This window comes from Silurus meridionalis, chromosome 2, assembly GCF_014805685.1.
Source record: "Silurus meridionalis isolate SWU-2019-XX chromosome 2, ASM1480568v1, whole genome shotgun sequence".
Classification (NCBI taxonomy): Eukaryota; Metazoa; Chordata; class Actinopteri; order Siluriformes; family Siluridae; genus Silurus; species Silurus meridionalis.
Genome location: NC_060885.1, coordinates 33,547,175 through 33,562,854, shown reverse-complemented (window position 1 = coordinate 33,562,854; position 15,680 = coordinate 33,547,175). Strand labels below are relative to the sequence as shown.

At 38.6% G+C, this 15,680-nt stretch overlaps 1 protein-coding gene across 6 annotated transcripts in view; it reads right to left on the bottom strand.

Moving 5' to 3' along the window:
* The window catches only part of col21a1 (collagen, type XXI, alpha 1), a 39,668-nt gene extending 25,839 nt beyond the window's left edge, over positions 1 to 13,829 (bottom strand). For 2 of the 6 annotated variants that reach the window (XR_006928039.1, XM_046868383.1), the window contains exons 1-17: positions 13,622 to 13,829; positions 12,222 to 12,345; positions 11,454 to 11,583; positions 10,292 to 10,852; positions 8,158 to 8,323; positions 7,811 to 8,039; positions 7,074 to 7,247; positions 6,836 to 6,913; positions 6,372 to 6,380; positions 5,982 to 6,065; positions 5,529 to 5,591; positions 3,811 to 3,864; positions 3,671 to 3,724; positions 3,050 to 3,103; positions 1,708 to 1,761; positions 1,477 to 1,530; positions 1,344 to 1,397 (exon numbers count right to left, since the gene is read on the bottom strand). Coding sequence is in view for 5 of the 6 variants with exons in the window: in XM_046868383.1 (XP_046724339.1) it covers positions 1,344 to 1,397; positions 1,477 to 1,530; positions 1,708 to 1,761; positions 3,050 to 3,103; positions 3,671 to 3,724; positions 3,811 to 3,864; positions 5,529 to 5,591; positions 5,982 to 6,065; positions 6,372 to 6,380; positions 6,836 to 6,913; positions 7,074 to 7,247; positions 7,811 to 8,039; positions 8,158 to 8,323; positions 10,292 to 10,852; positions 11,454 to 11,583; positions 12,222 to 12,227 (1,824 nt within the window). In the remaining variant the exon portion in view is untranslated. The remainder of the gene's footprint in view (positions 1 to 1,343; positions 1,398 to 1,476; positions 1,531 to 1,707; positions 1,762 to 3,049; positions 3,104 to 3,670; positions 3,725 to 3,810; positions 3,865 to 5,528; positions 5,592 to 5,981; positions 6,066 to 6,371; positions 6,381 to 6,835; positions 6,914 to 7,073; positions 7,248 to 7,810; positions 8,040 to 8,157; positions 8,324 to 10,291; positions 10,853 to 11,453; positions 11,584 to 12,221; positions 12,346 to 13,621) is intronic. The other 4 variants (XM_046868351.1, XM_046868358.1, XM_046868367.1 and 1 more) reach the window with 4 other exon arrangements.
* Between the last annotated feature and the right edge of the window lie 1,851 nt (positions 13,830 to 15,680).

Below are 15,680 nucleotides of genomic sequence, written 5' to 3'. Positions count from 1 at the left end.
CACTCCTGGGCCCTTGAGCAAGGCCCTCAACCTCATAGCTGCTTTGCAGATAAGAGCAACTGCCGAATACCATCAATGTAGAGGTAAATGTAAATTCCAGGACTGAACATTGCCCAGAGCATCACACTACATCTGAGGGTTTGCCTTCTTCCTGTAGTGCATCCTGGTGTCATCTCTTCCACGTTTATGCTAAAGAAAACGTGATTCCTCAGCTCGCATGCCCATTGTATGTGCTTTTGGGAGTAGATAGTGGTCATCATGGACTCTGACTGGTATGCAGCTACACATCTGTGATGCACTGTGTGTTCTGATTCCTTCTGATCAAAACCAGCATTAACCTTTTGTAGAAATAGTAGCCATTCTGTGGTTTTGGAAACGAGAGCAGCTTTGACTTTCCATGCACATCAGTGTCCATGACCGTGTGATTGGTTTATTAGTTCCTTGTACCACTTTTGATAGGTACTAACTGTTATATACTCGAAAACACTCAACAAAACCCTCTGACCCAGTCACCTAGAGACCACAATCTGGCTCCTGATGCTTGCTGATTTTTCCTACATCATCTTTAAGAGCTCAATATATACTTACTCGCTAACTGATTTTAAGGATTTTTGAGCTTATTGCACAATGTATTTAACAGTGAGTGCCCTCGTCTCAACCTAATCTGACAATAAATACATGCATCAGACTGCCTCATGCTACATTGAAGCTTTTCTGTCATCAACTCTTCCAGGTCAATCAAGCAGTCATTGTAGTAATTATTCTCGAATCCCTGAGGAAAAGGAAGAATGTCTGAGTTTATAGGCACATGCTAGACAGGACAGGCATCTGTAAGCTTAACAGCCGCTAGTTTGATGACTTGCCACAGCATGCAGCAAAAAAGTTGGCAAGCACTTTAGTGTGTAGTGTAATGTTATCTACTAACTAGGGGTTGTTTCCATTGTACATAGAGAGCTGAATATTCGAAATGATAGAAAATAAAGTAAATATTAGGTGAAGTAGGTAACGAAGTACAGAATTTCAGACAATCTTAGCAAAGTGAAAAGCTTGTGAATGGAGAACCAATACATAGCAGTCACTTTCTATTAAGTTGACGGGAACAGATCTAGCAAACGTTTCAAAGTTTCTTTTGAAAAGGAATGGAAACAAAAACCCATCATTACAAATCGGGAAGGAAATTGCATGAGCCATGAATTAACAGCATATTGCCATACTGATTCGCCCAACCAATGCGGTAAAATCCATGGAAACTGAACTTGCCAAACAACCTCTGTGTTCCATGCTCTCAAACTGTAGAGGTCAAAACATGCTTATGTTTTTCCTCTTGAAACTTCAGTACAGACCTTTTGCCCAATCCTTCCTGGAATTCCATCTTTCCCATCTCGTCCATTTGTCCCCTGTAGAAAAACAAACAAAAGATTATCATTGGTTTGCTAACTCCTAGCATTAGCATAAAAGGGAAAAGTGCACACATACAGGTTGCCCTGGATAACCAGGTGGACCAGCAGATCCGCTGTTTCCTTTTTCACCCTGTAATTAAAACATATTGATAAATTGACCATTAATCAACATTTTAATTTAAAATAAATTTTTTTTTTTAATGTATATTAAAACTCAAAGAATCGATAAATATTGTCTGGATGACTAAACACTAATACATAGTTTAATAAATTAATAAATTGTCTACATATTTGTTTGACTTTGTACCTGTTGCCCATCTTTTCCTGGCGTCCCCTGCACACCTTGAGAACCGGATGCTCCCTTAGATGTTTATTTGGGGGAAAAAAAAACGAAAATTGTATTTGGTTAAAAAAATTGCAGAACAATATTTTATGAGTTACAGTTACAAATATTTCAACTAACACTAACTAACAAATATCTGTTTTGTGCACCAGACTACTTTAAGTCTTTAAGGGATGCCAATCACGGAAATATTAATGCGCTCATTTATGTGTCGAACATCACAGAAGAAGAAGTTTCATCATTTTTTAGTTGAACTTGGAAATCAATGGACAGAGATTTTTCCTTTACTGTACCAACTAGTGCTCTTTTTAATCCTCATAATGTCATGCCGTAAAGTCTTGTATAAACTGGCCTTTAAGTGTAGAACTTAAAAGTATCAGCTTCACAGAAATTAATCTTAAAGATCTAGGGTCAACAATGTAGAAAGGCAAAATCTTTCCAAAAATCCAGAATTGGGCAGATTTCCGTCTTTTCCCTCTAAATAGCAACTGTACTTGTGTAATGCAGTGAATAATACCAGTTGGCATGGATCTCTCAGTTATGTGGGATGATCCCTTTCTTTGGTATTAGACAATGGTGCCCTGTGAACAGTGTGTCTGTAGTCAGTGATCTGATGTTATCTAACTCCAGTGTTACAGAGGAGAAAACCGGCTCTTTGTCAGAAACAATGGCGGGTTTCCCTAAAGCTTGTGAATGTGCTCTGGAGGTTTGGACACTCTGCTCTGTGTGGAATTAAATATCTTTTAAACCACAAGTGAAGTTTTAAACCCCTAAAGAAATTCTGCTGTCCCAAATATTAATTTTGCATTTGAATCATTTAGTGCTTAATGTGCCTGTGCACAAAAGTCACGACAGAGTTTTGGCAGCCAGTGGATTAGAGGGTTTTAACTAGGCTCTAGCAATAGCATTGAGCCAGCCAAACTTGCATTTTCCATTGTGTTAACACACACAGTTATTTACCACACCTTTTTTTTTTCATCGCTGTCCCAGCCACTTCCCTATTTGGTCAGGGCACTAATCCTTCCCTGTTTATAATACACTTGTCAGGGCCATGTTTGGTCTGCTCAGGGGGGACAAATATTTTGCCTGCTGATTATTTCAAGTGCCTTGGAATGTCTGGATATAGGAATAACGAGCCACTCGTATATCTATGGCTTTGAAACTGAAGATACCGAAAGATCAGTTCCCTTATTCGCAGACGATTGTGACGACACTGTGTTCCGTCAGTCTTTTATGCAACACAGAAAAATACTGTAGATTCAACCGCAATTATTGTTTGTCTAGAAATGTTATGTTAAAGATCTACCTTTTCACCCGGTTGACCCGTAGGTCCAGGTAACCCCGGGACTCCTCGTTCACCCTGCAGAGATGCGGGAAATATTTATAATAATCACAGAACTCTCAAATTCTAACATGGACGAATAAACATTTTGTATTCAGTAATATAATATAAAAGTTGTGATATAATGTGGGGAAAAATTTTTCAGACGCTTTAACCACTTTTCTGTAACTAATAAAATGAGCAAAAAGTGAGCACAATATATAATATAAACATGAATATAAGCAGTTTTTCTCTTTTTTTCTTTAGCAGATCAGTTATGCATGGGTTGTAGAAATAATGGCTGTGTATCTGTTGTTCCTGCTGCTTACTGTTCATCCAAAAGGCTTTTCTTCTACCTTTCTAATCATCAGTCTAAGACCAAATGGTGAAATCAGACTTGGTTCACCTTTTTGGATGATTATTTGTGGTTTTATGAATTTTCCACCTGTATATTATTAACCTGATTGTACTGCTGGGATTATTTTCACACTATAAGTCTTCACTTCCAGTGTTTTTACAGGTGCCACGTTTTTTTCCCTGTAGTGTCTGAATACCTGTTTCCCCTCACTATACATTAGAAGACAATGGAAATAAATGGACCCTTACAGGTTCCCCAAGACTTCCTTTATTCCCCTTGTATCCATCTGCTCCACGAAGCCCCTATTAGAAACAAAATGTGTGATATCCAGATAATGTGTAGGTTCATTTACAGAATTTGTTTACATTACTGAGAATGATTTGCTTACTGCCATGCCAGGAGGACCTTGAAGACCAGTGTTTCCTCTCGGCCCGGGTGCACCCTTCAAAACACGTAGAGATCAATTAATCCGCATATTAGTCCGGGATACGTACAGTGTTTTTTGAAAGATACCCAGATTTTCTTTATAATTAACAGGTTAACAGGTACAAATGAGCAGCTATGGGGTTAAGGCTCTTGTTTAGGGGCCCAGGAGTGGCAACTTGGTGTGGCTGGGATTTGAACTTACAACCTTCTGATGCAATGCCAATACTGCCATCCCACAGACAATAAAGCAAACCTATCAAAAGAAATGCTTAAACACTGTCCACATGCGACTCGTGCCAAGAGAAAAAGGAAAATTGTGGGTTCCTGTAATACAGTCAAAAAAGGTGCTGATGCTTGCTGTTACTAATTATACGGTTACTCTTGGGGTCCTTGGGGTATTCTAATCACTTTCTGACTAGAATAATCACCTCATTACAACAGACAGACAAAAACTGAACTTCAATAACAGCATCAGCAGAGAGAGCTAATTGGATCCATGGCGAAGCTACACAGCTGTTTTGTTTTCACAGATTGGAACGTCTTCAAACATGCAACAGATGGGATGAATGATTGAAGGGAGCAGACTGTCAACTGATCAACACTTGGTAATGAGTTAGATTTGTTGCATGAAAAAATAGATTTACCAGGCAATCACAGGAGAGCCTTTTGAGTTGCTTGAGCATCTAGCAGACGTTTATTTGTTAAGAGATAAATTTGTCTGAACTTCTATCCTCCATAGAATCTCATATTTGTACGGATTGAGGTCTGGGGGTTGGAGTGAGTCTGAATGGAGAAAGCCTTCAGTAGTAGAAGCAGCTACCAGGAGCTGTGACAAGAACACTGCTAGTGCCTGCTGGGGAGACCTGTTATGCTACACTGCTGCTGAGGGAAATTGTCAAGATCTAAATAAAATAAAAAAGACAAGGGTATCTGGTCCAATTATCATATCAAGCCATTCTGGCTTCCCCAGGAAAGTCTATTCTTCATCTGATAAACAACAATGAATTTGTACATCGATCAGAAATATCAGTACAGGTAAGGAAAAACTGGTGTGCTGTCAACCAGATATTAAACAGGCCATCCGAAAATTACAGCATTTAATGATTGACACATTGTGAGACTTATAAAGAAAAGACCCAAAACAGTGGTCTGTGTTGTTCTTCAAAAGCTCCACAGGACTCCTGGAAGTCTCGAACTTCACATCTCAAAGACTCTGGGAGCAGAAGTTCAAAGGCCATTCTACAAGATGCAAAACCACTCACTAGCAGTAAGAATCAGAAGGGCAGATACAGAGATAAGTCACAAAGTTTTAGAACCAATATTAACCTCTACCAAAGTGATGGCAGGTTTGGAGAAAGAAAGGATCGGCTCATGATCCACATCTTGTAAGTTCATCGGTCAATCAAAGTAAAGGTTTGGACTTGGGCTTGTATGGATGCTTCCTGAACAGATTCACTAATCATTCATAATTCTCACTCCTGTTCATAAACTATACAATTCATATACGGTTTTAAAATAATGCTTTAAAGTTATTAAAAGCATTTAGTAATTTTATCTGGTTTCTTTGCACTATTAGGTACAATTCTACCCCTAAAGGTTCCAGGTACTCATTTAGTGTCTTGTGTAGCTCTGCATGTGCTCTGTTGATTTGAGGTTTGTATTAAACTGTGTAGTACTCACAGGCTTACCATCAGCACCAGCAGGACCAGGTTTGCCGGGATCCCCAGGTCTTCCTGATTCCCCCTAAAGAGATCATAATACGCAAAGAGGTTAGAACATTCACATAATAGATCAATTGCCTTATTGTGCAATATAAAGATTCTTTACAAGCTACAAACTTTACATTTGTGAATATTCCTTAATCTTGGTTGAAGCTTTGAGAAGATTCTAGACATTTGGCCATTCCAATTAACCTGCAGCATGTGTTTTTAAGTCATGGCTTGACCTTATAAACTTCCAGCATTCTTTATAGACATTTTATGTGAATTTACTGCATTGGGGGAGTTTAATTGAATTCCTGAATCGTGTGGAGAAACTACAACTGAAATGTCAAGATCCAGCTTTTAGTCGTTTAAGCACGTTATGAGACTTAATTTACTCCAACAGAAGCTAAAATGGCTGAATGAGTTTAACCTTTTGGCCTGCAGTACCAGGCGCCCCAGGTGGACAGACGCATGGCTCTGGGGTTGGATCGATATCAGCTGGTCCACTGGCACACTGAAAGAATACCAAAGAAACCAGATATTAGTTAAAATGTCTTCAAGTGTGAGGTCCTGGGGTTTCCTGTAGCTTCCTGATTTAAAAAAGTGAAACAAAAAGCACAATGCAAAACAGCGAGCAGTGCCCTGAGACATCCCTGAGACGATGTGTGAGCGCACATAGTATAGAATGAACACAGAGCCATATTTCTGCACACTTTATATACACTCTTACAAAACAGTACAGGGAATCTTACCTCCAGAACTGACATGAGCTTAGCAGTTACTTTTGAAAGCAAGCAAAGCCATTGGCCAAAATACATACCTCTCCATCCTACAAATGAAAAAAAAATGACATGATGGAATCAGACAACCTGAAGCAAATCAGCCAAATCCATTAGTTTAGAAAAAAAACCTCATAAAAGTAGTGTGGAGAAGGAACATTTCAGACTTTACATTTAACAGTGAGAGCAATCAAAAGCATCTTCTGGATCAGGCAACCAGGGTTAGTAAGGATAAAAGTGTGACAGAAGCAGGAAACAGTAAAATAATTACAGACATTAACATCATTATAATTGATAATGCAACATCCCGAACTATATTCTAGGTTAGCACACAAATTTTTGGGTAAAGATGCATTATGAGATTATCAGAACACGGTCTGAAATACCGACTCACTCATCTAATTGTTATCACAGTATGGCTTATACTGGAAAAATAATACGATAGTAATGGTTGGAATTTATTCGCTCATGCCAAAAAATGGACATCCAAGATTTTTGTACTCACAACTCCAGGTATTTCACAAGCAGTTTCCCGGTTATTCTGCTCTGGATCACAGTAGATTCGTAGTTTCTGGATTTCAAACTGTTCAAAAATAAATTACGGTGAGTGTGTGTGTGTGTGTATATATATATTTTTTTTTTTATTTAATTTTTTGGTATTAAAGTGAATGAATCTGTACAACAGCCTTTAACTCATTATACATCCCATAATGTTAATTATAATAAAGCAGCCGTACACTTACAGGAACTGTTGTTTCTTTTCGGACATATTTCCCAACTTGTGTTTTTCCATTGATAAAAATGCCAGCAGGAGGTTCCAGCGTTAAGCTTTCGATTTCCAAGTCGTCAACATAAAGCGTTACGTCTTCCTCTGTCACCAGAAGACGAAGCTGATGCCATCTCTCATCGAAAAGTTTCTGTAAATGACAAGAAAGTACCAGGGAGAAATATATGATTGTGAACTACTATAAAAAAATGTTCTTTAAGAAATCAAGAAAAAAGATGGAAAATAAGTGATATTTTCATTGCTAACAGATGCAGCATTGTTGTATTTTTCCATATAATGCCACATTTAAGATTCCCCATGCAAAATTTTATTTAAAATTTGATAGCTTCACAATATCAACATATTAATTGTTGGGGTTTGATAAATGCATCTTTCCAAATTGTCTAACAAAATGATAGAATAATCGTAGTAGAACAATAAAGTTCTTTATATTCTTGGTTCTTCTTTTTTTGTTGAAAGCTCTTTAAATAACAGCAGTTTCTGAGCAATTACTGTATATAATTTGTTGCAACATTGAAGATTTTTAAGGAATACATTATGTTTTTATATATATAGTAGTTCATTTAATATATCACATTATTTAACTTCATTAGTTGTAAGATTTATACAATCTTAAATTGAGAACCTTAAATGTTAAATACTGACCCAGGATTAGGAAAGATCTCAGTATTATAATATAATTTAAGTATTTACTTTTGCTGGTGATTTGGTGAAGACCACCATCTGTGTTCCGCCTTGTGTCGTACTCGTAGTAGTGAATGTCACCGTCCTCTTCAAGCCATTTAAAGTTACTGCCATCTGAGGCTCTCCATCTGTGGTCTGTATCCTCCAGAGATCCCAGTCCTCCGTTAGGACGGAGCCTTTGTATTTAAGCGTGGCCACAAACACGTACGATGGTGGAAGTCCATCGGGAAACAAAGCCCTATGAATAAAGATTTACATCTTGTGATTGTTTGAGAACACAAAAACTCAAAACTCAGAAATCTGAACTCAGCATAAAAATATTATAAAAACTAAAATGCATTCTCTGCAGACTGTACCTGGTATTTTCCGTTAAATCATCTCTGGGCGTCACTTGGTAGGCTTTCATTCCATAAAAGGATCCTTGTGTTTTTTTAGCCTTTTTGGCCAATTTCAGGTGAAAAAGAATATCAAATCCCTTCTCATCCCGAGAGTCAATTGGTATTTTGTTTGGGCAGACAGTTTCTACAGTGAATTAAAGGGGAAGAAAACAAAAATCATTGTGTTATTGCATTGTGTTTGGTCAAAATTCTATATGATACCACAATTACCACACTGGATAACCCAATGTGCTCATTCAGCTACAAGAGAGTTAGTAAAGTCTTGTAGATGAGGTGAGGAGGCCTTGGGTGCAGTCATCATTCATATTTATCCCAGAGATGTTCAAAAGGGTTTAACGATCTGTAGCAGGAGATCTTCCACTCCAACCCATGTAAAGCAGATCATCATAGAGTTTGATTTATGCACAGGAGCACTGTCGTGCTGGAACAGGTTGGAGTCTCCTAGTTCAAGTGAAGTTACAATTGTGTGCCCCCATGATTTGTGGTAGCAACTTGGGGAAGAACCACATCTGGCTGGAAAATTCTCAAACATTTGTCTATATACTGAAAATAAATCCTATAATCATTTCATTTGCTCTTGCACTGAAGTAGAATGAGTAAATTCAATCAGTAAGAATCAAACTTTGGCAGAGAACTCTGGACATCTTGCAGATCTGCAAGCTGTCCAAACTACATCTTAGCCAGTGCAAAAAAACAAAAAAAAAAACAGATGACCATTCCATCCAGACAATTCCAGAATGTTCAGTAGATGCAAAACGTTTTGAATTTGAAACATTTTTCCACAATTCTGAAGCAAAATCGGTTGCGAATCATTTTACCAGATGTCACGAACGTGCAGACTTGAGCAGACGTGACGGATGCAAGTGCAGGATAGCGTACGCTAAATACGACAGTGATCAAATCCAAATTGCAAGACAAAAATCACGAGGCAGAAACAGACAAACTGTGGAGTGTAAACAAAGTCAAGCAGAACAAATACCAAGAAAGTATGAAACCTACGGATGGAAGAAGAAAAAATTGATGCAGTCTCAAGTCTAGGTTCTATCTGAACCCTTGTTCTTGAAGCTCATTCACAATTTCTATATTATCACACTGAAATGTGATCCTGGCAGAAGCTTCAGTCGAAAAACGATAAACCAAATTTACATCTATATTTACGGCATTTGTCAAATGCCTTTATCCAGAGACTTACAACTGAGCAGTTGAGGGTTAAGGGCCTTGCTTAAGGGCCCAGCATGGCAGCTTGGTAGCACTAGGATTTGAACTTGTGACCTTCTGATCCAACCACCTCCTAAACTGACCTACCGCCAAATGAGAACCTGCAGTGCACCATCAAGTCCACATTCTGGTGACGTTTCTGAGGCGTTGACATACAGCATTTGATTGGTCCTCACTCATAATTCAGAAGGGTTTCATTTATATTCTGCTCTTTTTGGTTTTCTCCTCCGCTTGTTGCGCCATATAAGGAGTATTGAAACAGCAAGGTGGATTATATTGGTGAGATCAGACTGGCTGCAGGTGCATGTGATCAGACTGGAGAACTTGACTCCAGATTGGTTGATTGCATATCTTTTGTATGTTTGTAACAGTCATGGTGTTTAAACTTCATGGTTCACACCTAACTTCATTTAGAGAAGATCTGGTAGAATTGCAATGACATTATGGATGTTGCGAAATTTCTGCTTGAAAAAAGCAAGAACTCGGGCTCAAGATACTCCATGAAAATAACTCTTTAATGTTCTACACTCGAACAAAAGGGTTGGAGCAAAGTAGACTCGAGTGACACCATTAAAAACTCTAGTTGAAGATTCCAATTATGTATACAGGAATATTTTACAGTACATTTGAAATGAAAATAGACAGAAAAAATGGCCAGAAATTCTGCTCTACAAAATGATTCCAAAGAGCGAAAGAGAGAGAAGATGTTCACAATGTTCTGGATTGTAAACCTACTGTGGAGAATTAATCTAGATAAGTACTAGGCATAATTCTTTTTACCAAATATCTCATTCTTGGGCGAGATATAAATGCCAAATGCCTGTGATGTGTCAGATTGGCCCCAGCTCTGAACATTAATGATCTGAATGTTTACCTTCACACAACTTCTGTCGAATTACTTCACGAATCTTGGAGATGGCTTTATAGTCTTCGACATAAAAAACATAGGTGGAGGACGGCTTGTTGGCGATTGTTTTTAGCTCCGCCTCCTCTGTTTCAGCCCCAACACCAATAGCAAAGAGTATTATCCCTTTTTTCCGTGCCGCCTCTGCGGCTTCCTTCACGGAATCCTGCGACTTCCCGTCCGTCAGAACCACGGCGATTTTTGAAGCCCCGTTTGGACCACGCTCCGATAGTGCAAACAGCTTCTCATTGGCAAACTTGATAGCTTTTCCAGTGTTAGTGTTGCCCCCCATGTATTCTATGGACTCCATGGCTTTGATTAGGTCTTTGGTTGAGTGATGTTTTCCCAGCGGTATGTGTAAATCAGGTTCATCACTGTATTGAACCACACCAATTTGAGTGAACTTCTGGCCAATGTTAAAGCTTGTCGTGATGTTCATCAGCCACCGTTTAACGATCTCGAAATTTGTGTCATCCACACTCCAGGAGCCATCAAGGATGAATACTAAGTCACTTGGAGCAGTTCTGCAACCTGCATGGCAAAGAAAGAAGGCGGCTTTAGTTGTACGATCTTTAACTGCACAATATGGACAAACTTATGTGGACACATGACTATGTGCTTTTTGAACATAATATTGAGCTCCACTCTCCTGGAAAGATGTTTCACTAGATTTAGGAGTGTGTATGTGGAGATTTGCGCTCATTCAGCCATAAGGCTGTTAGTATAGTCAGATGCCTGTGGTGCAGTCAGTGTTCCACATCATCCCAAAGGTTGAAACCACTCAAGATCTTCCACTTCATGATTCTCACTTTAATCACCGGGGCATTGGGACCCTAGAACAGGTTTGGGTTTCCTGGGAAAATCTAAAGATCCTGCATCCAAAGGCTTCCTAAAAAAACGTTTGCCTCCAACTTTGTGGTAAAAGTTTGATGAAGAACCACATATGGCTGGAAAAGTCAGGTGTCCCCATACGTTTGTCCATACGATGTATATACAAACAATGAACTCACACTACATTAATGCAAACTCGATAAAGGAATTGCATTGACCATGATAAGTAGATGATGATCAGTAGTTATCTGAGACTGATGTCTCCATGCAGTGGGAATGGGAATTGAGAGAAGCATCTTACTTAATCTCATGTCTTCATTTTGGGCTGTGCAAAATAAGTGAAGAAACATGACGTACACACACCAAAAGACAAAATGCATGGATCTCATTTTGCGACCAGTGATCCTGAAGCACCAAGCCTCAGTTTGTACCTAAAGAGAAATGAAGATGAAGACATCTCAGAAAAACGTCAAGTTAAAGACAGTGTGGAATCTCAAGTGATTACAACGACGTGCCACATGAACAGCATGCCTTGATTGGCATCATTTAAGATGAAGAGATGCACCGCAGCCTGACTGAAGCAATAACAACAGATATTGTTGTATTGGAATCCGATGTAGAACATTATAAAGAAACTGCTGCTTTTTTTACGACTACTGGTTATGGTTTGGCTACTCAGAATTACACTTTGAGAGGCTTCACATAACTACGGTTCCTGCGGGAAACCATGTATTTTATTATGGTTTCCAGAGGGAGAATGATTTGCAGACATTATGAAAACACGGTAATAAACAGGGAACACATATTTCATAGAGCGCCTTTGGCCTGTTGATCACTCAATATGCAAATATACAAAAACAAGATCTTTTAAAATAATGATTTAGAATTAAACCCTTATAAGCAATTTCTGTTTTGTAGTACATTTGGCTTGACAGGTTTATCGTCAGCGGGTTGTTCTAAGCTTTGACCTCAAGACAAAAGTACTGTATGGCCTTGTTGGTGTGTGGGTGGGGGTGTTAGGGAGCTGGGGATCGGGAGGTTATTGGACTGGGGGTTATCTGGAACTCACCACCATTTGTATGAGCCAGTCATCAAATCTCCTCCTACTTGCTTTTTCTCAGAACTGGATATTTCTACTTCTCTGCCAATCACACACGGAATCCATTTACAGTGAAGACAGTGAAATTTCAGTTCTGGAGAATGACCAAACACATGTATTCATGACAAAGTGAAGACAACTATGTTCCAAAAAAAAAAAAAGAAAGAGAGTTCGATTTTACATTACAATACTTTCCTGTACACAAGAGATGCTGCAGATGCTGCACTTAAACCACCTTAAACTAACTGTAGAGATGTTTCTGCTAAGTGTTTTCTGGTAATATTCCATTTTATTAGATAACCTCTTTCACTAAACTGTAAACTTTACTACTTTTACTACTACTGAATTATTATTAAAATGAATGGCAATGTATCTTTGGTATTTATTCCCCAAAACATGGGAATTCCTAGTGGAATTTGAAGACTGAGCTATTTTCAGCTTGCTAGCTGATTTTATCTCAAATCAGTGGGAGTCGAGATCCTTGTTCATCACTTAATTCCTGTGTGTCCTCCAGATGAGATATTGCTGAGTGTGTTCATTGCTCACTATCTGTTTTTTTCTGCTCTGTACAGGAAATGAGTGTGTAATGAATATTTTCGTCTCATGTCAACGCAATCAACTGCGGTAATCCTTTTTCGGAAAACGTTCCAACACAAGAGCGAAGTTCCCTCAGCAACAAGGAAGTCTCAGACCATTCATGTGAGATCCCAATAATCTGATTTCAAATCATTCATACCGTAAAACCCAACGTTAATGAAGAAAAGACATCCACCCCCACCCCCCCCCCGATTTCTACATTCACATCTGCAATGTTGTTCCCAAATCTATAAAAACCCAACAAAGCTTTTTATCAGAGTTTATCACACATTAAAAATGCAGTTCATGCCATTCATTCTTCATATATACGTTACTGATGTGTTTAATTTAATAAATTGCTCCAGCATAAGAGACTGGATGATATATCCTGACTGAAGGTATAATGATAAAAGTGCTTCTTACTCAATTTTTTTTTCTTTCACAACAATAATTTTTATGCATAACTGTAAAAGTGGATGCGACCCAACGCAGGACAGAAGCAGACAAAATGAGAAACAGCTACGAAAAATATTAGAAAAAAAAAACAAAAAAAAAGCATTTGTTACTTATTAGCTCAACAACAACAAGAACAACAAGACCAAAAATAAGATCTAAAACAGCTCCTCAGTCTGGTTTGGCCTTTTCTCAGATCTTCTTCACTGAGACTTGAAATCAACTTTGAGAACAAAACGTTAAAATAGAAAGAATGCAAATGACTTCGGTCCTAATCAGCCATGCAGTTAAAACGGATGTTGCCAAAAGAATAATGGAGACGAAAGAGAAAAAGGTTTTACCAAAAGTCAGTAAGTGCAGAGTTGAAGTTTTGCTCAATGAAGCTCCTCGTACATCCTCATAGGTGTGCCGAGGCCATGGTTTCTGCAGAGTGCTGGACTGCAGGAGCTTCGCAAAGCTGCAGAGTCACAGATGTTGCTACAGTGAATGTGCCTGCCTTCTCCATTCACTTTCCAACTCTCTCTCTCTCTCTCTCTCTCTCTCTCACTCTCTCTCTCTCTCTCCCTCTCTCTTTCTCCCTTTCTCTCTCTCTCTCTCTCTCTCCCTCTCTCTCTGTGACACACACACTCTATTTCTGCTTCACTATCTTTTTGTATCTGCCTCTTTATTTTGGCTTCTCTTGAGATATATATATATATATATATATATATATATATATATATATATATATATATATATATATAGAGAGAGAGAGAGAGAGAGAGAGAGAGAGAGAGAGAGAGAGAGAGAGAGAGAGAGGAGAGAGTAGCCTCTTTCTCTTCATGTTTCTGTCTCTTGTCATATTTCTCTGTGGGGATTTGGAACCAATCCAAACGCATTGCTAACTCCAACGTGTAAACAGTTGTTTTTGATTTCCCTGTTCCTCAGAGATGATGAATTAATTTCTAAAAATGCGCTTATCATTTCACTAATAAGAACAATCTGATTCGATGCTTGTAGTAGAGTAGTTTTTCTGATCACAAGTTTTTCTGCAGTCAGCGTACATTTTTATGAGGACATAATGCTGAAAAAGCGTCATGAGGAACTTGTATGCTAATGTTTTAAAGACACTGGATTATTCTTGAAAGTTTGGAACGGTGCGAGTTCCTGCATGTGGATTCATGTATTCGGTGGAAATTTTTTTTTTAATAGCCTTCTGGGAGTTTGATTCGGTATTTCAAAATAGCGTTCGCGTTCTCGTGTGTATCAAAGCTCAAGCCCACATGTTGAGATAGTGGAGCTGAGAAAATATGTACATCATCGTGCACAAAGTGAGCAGGGGATTTGCAATATTCAAGAGAACTCTCACGAGCCAAAGATTTCTTGGCAAAAGAAACACTACACACTTCCTCGAACAGGGATCTTTGTAAGGACATTAAAAAAACGAGCATGGAGTAAAGAAATGTATTACATGAGATTCTTTTGCATTAGACGTTCCCCCTGTACGCTGATTTAAAGTTCTCACAAACGTTCCTACATTAATATAGTCATGATTATTATTATTAATCTATTTTCAATGATACAGCTGAAATCTGCCTTGTACGCTCGTGTGCACGTTATTTTTCTTTCACACACTCCTTGATTGAGTGGACATACGGGGGTGATGATCAGTCCACAGAGGCTTCTTCTTTTCCTTGCACAGCAAGTTCTACATCTTCTCAAATTCTTCTGAATTATCCCTCACATTCCTCCCTCTCCTCTGGAACGTATCATCTATTAGCACACACATATTCGCTGTCCTAGACTAAACTAAAATATAAAGATCTTCTCCATTTAGTCTACTTGACCTTATTGTGCTTCCTGATCCTGCTGCTGATTCCTGGGTAGCTGTGCGAGCAGGATCTACCTGCTGATCCCTGGAGAGCAGCTGCCACCTTGACGAATGTTTTATCAGCGTTTAGAGGAATCTACTGTATGATTGATGCATTGAAAAAAACTCACAAATCTTTTGTGGGTCTCCGCAGATTTGGGTAAATTGAAATGTCCAGCTGGGTTTTGTAAGACTGTATATTCCATTTGGCCTGAAAGTCGACTGCTAAGTCATGGCTGTACGGTGAAAAAATCGCAGTGGGATGTAACAGAAAAATGATGGATTTTTGCGTGGTTGTGTAGTTTGGCCTTTTTCAGGCCTACTATTATCACGTCAGGAGACTGTGGAAAACATATGGCATGCCTAAAAAAAAATAAATGAAATGTTTTGAAATCAGAAAACGTAATTTGCTGAGCATTTTTTTCCTTATTGAAGAAAAGTAAACATTTATAGGATGAAAGTAGTAGCTAAGGAAAGTGAAACAGGCGTTTGTGCTGCATCGCATTAAATTCGAATGCAGTGTATACTGCTGGTATAAACATTAATCACGT